Source organism: Seriola dumerili, unplaced genomic scaffold (genome assembly GCF_002260705.1).
Source record: "Seriola dumerili isolate Sdu_G_001 unplaced genomic scaffold, Sdu_1.0 BDQW01000306.1, whole genome shotgun sequence".
Taxonomy (NCBI): Eukaryota; Metazoa; Chordata; class Actinopteri; order Carangiformes; family Carangidae; genus Seriola; species Seriola dumerili.
This window is the reverse complement of record NW_019174561.1, coordinates 119872-124370: the sequence shown is the minus strand read 5'-3', so window position 1 is coordinate 124370 and position 4499 is coordinate 119872. Positions and strand designations below refer to the sequence as shown.

Genomic DNA, 4499 nt, shown 5'->3' with positions numbered 1-4499 from the left:
AACCGGATCAATACTATCGCCAAAGCCGCTTCTTGGTTAGCACATCTTGCCTGCAGTGTGTGTGTGTGTGTGTGTGTGTGTGTGTGTGTGTGTGTGTGTGTGCATGTGTGTGTGTGTTGAGAAGTGTCCCTCCCGACTCAGTCTCGATGCAGAATGAAGGGGAAGAATACACAGAAGATCATCTCTTACACTAGTTTGTTTGTATACAAGGACCGGGAGTTGTGGAGAAGTGGACGTGGGGGTGGGGTGGGGGGTTGGGGGGGGAGGGGGTCTTGGTATATAAACATGACCAAGTTGAATATAATCATCATTGTTATTATAAGTCATCATCATAATAAAAGTCTTTACATGGACATTGACTGACAGACACGGCACAAACTTTACACTGTTGCTCAGTCGAGAAAAAGAGCAACAGAGGAGACGGAGGAGAGAGAGGGAAGTGGTTTGTCTCTCCGTCCTCTGCAGTCTGTCTCCTCCTCTACGCTGTCTCCTCCTCTCCCTCCACCTGTCTCTGCTCCTCAGTTTCCTGCTTCTCCTCCTGCTCCGCCGCCGCCTCTCCTCCTGTCTCCTCCAGTCTGTCCTCGCTCTCCTCTGTCGCCGCTCCCTCAGGATGGTTATGGGAGTCTGGTTCCTGGGGCTCCGAGGGCCCGTCCTCTCCGTCTCCCTGCCCGGTCTGGGGCTCTTCGGTCGGAGGCGGGGCTGGGTCTGGGGCCGAGGTAGACGGGATGGAGGGAGATAAGGAGGAGGCCAGGTGGGAGGAAACACTAGCCTTAACTGTACTTTCTCTCTCCTCTAACTCCCCCATCGCCACCTTCTCCCTCTCCTCCTCTCTCTCCCCTTCCTCCCTCCCTCTCTTCCTCCTCCTCTTTGGGCTTCCTGGGGAACCGTCTATGGCACCAGGAGGCATGGCGGGCAGCGCCATGATGCCACCGTGCGGCAAGAACATGTGCGGGTACAGCAGGCCGTGGGACATGCCCGGGATCAGGAAGGGGTTGAAGGTAAGATGGCTGCCGGCGCTGGCTCCGAGGTGCGCCGAGCTGAGGTGGGCCCTGCTGGTGGAGGTGATGATGGCCGCCGCCTCCACCCCTCCGGGCCTTTTGTTGGACTCCGCTGCTCCTTTCTCCTCCCGGCTCCTCTCCTTCTCGCCACCGGCAGCAGAAGCGCTCTCTTTCTCAGCAGGCGTCGTCGACGAGGGGCTCACAGCCTCAGACGTGGAGGGGGCGGTCGTCGTGGTGACCTTCGGAGCGGACAGTGAAGAAGAAGAAGAGGTCGACGAGGTGGAGCTGGGGTGAGGAGGAGGCGGCGGCTGGGTGTGCGCCATCATCGCACCGACGCTGAACAAGGCGTGCTGCGGGATCGCAGCTCCATGCGGGTGAGGGATGCCGTGCAGCATCATGGGTAACATACTCAACCCGTTCTTGGCGTCTTCCGCCGACGCCCCGGCTCCTCCCGCTTGCACTGCTGCAGGGAAACCGTGTGGGAATCCAGCTGCCATGATCCCGGAGATGGGAATTCCGGGAATGCCGCCACGGAGGTTCTGCATGGCCACCATGGAGTCCATGCTGCCGATTAAACCGCCGTTCATGAAGAGGGGGGGGCCGAGGCCAGACGAGGCGGAGTCAGAAACGGACAGGAGGGGCTTAGGCATCTCACTGCGAGGCCGACGTCCACGGCGCCGAGAGCCCGGGTCTCTGTTGACGGGTTCTGTCAGGATCCGAGAGAACTTCCCCTCAGGGAGGAAACCCTGCAGGTCAGAGGAGAGAAGAAGAAGAGTAGGATTAGTTATCTAAAATCATCACTTGCAGGAGGTCACATGACTCTGACGGACGCTGTTGAAGTGTATCATACTCACAGAGTGTTTGACCACGTCAGCCCAGTCTGGAGCTACATAGTACTCTGAGTTGGCGTCCAGCCACCGGGAGAGCTCCTTTATGGCTGGAGCCATGGCGCCACCGAGCTGCAGGAAGAAGAACCAGCACAAACATTTACTGACAAAGATGTTCATCAATATTTAGGATTTTTCCTTCTTCTTTCTCGACTTCACAGCAGCTTGTAGTGGATGAAACCACAGCGCCACCGAGCTGCACCGCAGAGAACAGCAGCGACACACTGGAAGTTAAGATTATAAAATGCAGATGAACTGATGATGATGATGATGATGGTGTGTGTGTGTGTGTGTGTGTGTGTGTGTGTGTGTGTGTGTGAGTTTTCTACCCTGCGTCCGGTGCCTCGGTGCACAACAGGAACCCTCTCCTCCCCCGTCAAAGAGTTGATGTCCAGCTTAGTCGGGTCTTTGCAGCGATGCCTCCTCTGCTTGGGTCGCTCCACAAAACCGTGTAACAGACCCGCTCCGGACTGCAGAGAGGAGGAGGAGGAGGAGGAAGAGGAGGAGGAGGAAGAAGAGGAGGAGGAGGAGGAGGAAGAGGAGGAGGAGGAGGAGGAGGAAGAGGAGTCAATAAAATGCATCTTTTCAATTTAAACACAAAAATACAAGCAACAGCAACTTCATCCAGAAAAGCAGCTCAAACACTTACATGAGTGAACGCGGGCAGGTCCATGCTGTAGCCCGGGTTCTGTCTCAGCCACTCGATCAGGCCTTTGCTCGCCGCCTCTCTGTCGATGGCCACGATCTCCGGCTGAGGAGGCGTCTGGGTGGGGGTGGGCGTGGAAGAGGAGGACGGCGTGGGAGGACCCGCGGGCCGCTCTGACGGAGAGGGGGACGGCGAGGAGGTGGAGGAGGAGACAGAGGAGTGGCTGATCACCTCCACTCGGCCCTGCAGGGGGAAACACACACAGACACAAACACACACACACAGACAGGTGCAGGTGGTTTAAAGCTTTGAAGTTCAGAGCGGAGGGAAGGATTTTCCTCTCGAATCCAAACTTTTTTTTTTATTGAACTCTGGAGTTTCTCGCCCCAGAACTCCCTACATGCAGTTTCTCTCTTTCACATACAACATTTATAACTGGCCTTCCACCGAAAAGGCCCTCCTCCCTCTACCCACCTGTGTCTCAGGGAGGTGCAGTCCTCGGCTCTTGGTGAACTCAGAGTACAGAGCTTCCACGTTTCTCCTCCTCCCTCTCCTCCTCCTCAGTGAGTCATCTCCCCTCAGGCTCCCGTTTACTATTTGCCCTGTTACAGGATGGATGAGCCCGGCCTGCAGTATCCCGGCCATGTCGATGCCCACAGAGCCCGGTAAGGGTGCTGTGATGGGGGGCGGCGGCGGCAGCTTGTGACTGCTGCCGCCACCAGCGCCGTGGTGGCTGATTCCCGGTGCAACCACAGCATCGCCTGTCCCGATGCCACTAGTGGTGCTTATTTCTGCAGACGACTTGGTTAGATCGATGGCTGCTTCTTGCCAACCGTTGATCAACATGGATCCCGTGCGGTGAGAGGGAGGGGCCACCACCGGCCCCTTCTCAGCGCTAGAGCTTGTGGTGGCGGCGGCAGTGTGGCACGACGACGCCGATTTCCCAGCTAAAACTTTGGCAGCGGCCGCAGCTGCTGCAGCGGCTTCGTAGTCGAAAGACCTCCGACCTCCTGCGCGTTTGAGCTCGGGGAGGAAGGGAGGAGCCACGAGCCTCTCCTGTAAGAGAGGCAAGGAGGTGAGGCGCCAAGCTCCGCGCCCGCATGCACCGCCCCGCGGCATGTACTGTCAGGGTGGACAGGGTGGGTGAGGGGTGAGACAAGAATGGGAGAGAGATGATGGCTTTGTTAAACATACATATGGACTGAGACACAACACAGTGGCGGCTGTCGACCAGACCAGACCTGGGTAAAACCACGAACCCAACACCTCAACACACATTTAATAGACTGGTTCATGATCTCCTGGTTTTGATGCAGCTTCAAGAAGCTTTCCCGGTTTGTTTACCTCTGACAATATGAGATATAGAGTTAAATAAATATCTTACGATGCCTCTGCTCCCTGCTTTATGCTGTGTAAGATTTTTGAAAAGGAGATTTCTGCATTTTTCTCTAAATTTCCCTCCTTAAAACAGATGTTTAATATTTCTTTATATCAGCTAATTAAAAGAAATCTACATGCCCAAGTCTGATATCAACATGTACAATATCAACAGTACACATTACAGAGACAGGGACCTGTACAAAGAAAGCAACAAAGCAATGATGTGAACTAGAGGTGCCCAGTGCTACCTTTTGTCTAAACAGAACAAACCCACTTCATTAAAGATCTTTTGTATAATGAGCAGAGATGTCACGAGAACCGATACTCGACAGAGTTCAGGCTGAGTGAGTTTCAGGTCACTGTATTTCAATAAACATAACATGTTGATGCCCTGAAATTTTACTGTTATTGTTTGTGAATTGCAAGAGCTAGCATCTGTTGCAACAACGCTCCACACATAACCTTCACAAAGGCTAACTTTAGCTTGTTTGGGCTAACGTTAGTTTTAAGCCTATTGGTAATCTTTTTAGGCTAATGTTAGATTTTTAGGCCAACGTTAGCTTATTTACGCTAACATTAGCTTGTTTC

At 54.2% G+C, this 4499-nt stretch overlaps 1 protein-coding gene across 1 annotated transcript in view; it reads right to left on the bottom strand.

Moving 5' to 3' along the window:
• Positions 1-841: 841 nt before the first annotated feature.
• The window catches only part of chd6 (chromodomain helicase DNA binding protein 6), a gene marked incomplete at both ends in the record, with an annotated part of 48931 nt that continues 45273 nt past the window's right edge, over positions 842-4499 (bottom strand). The window contains 6 exons of the mRNA XM_022758719.1: positions 842-1744; positions 1853-1957; positions 2215-2355; positions 2529-2774; positions 3006-3419; positions 3486-3653. Coding sequence (XP_022614440.1) covers positions 842-1744; positions 1853-1957; positions 2215-2355; positions 2529-2774; positions 3006-3419; positions 3486-3653 — 1977 coding nt within the window. The remainder of the gene's footprint in view (positions 1745-1852; positions 1958-2214; positions 2356-2528; positions 2775-3005; positions 3420-3485; positions 3654-4499) is intronic.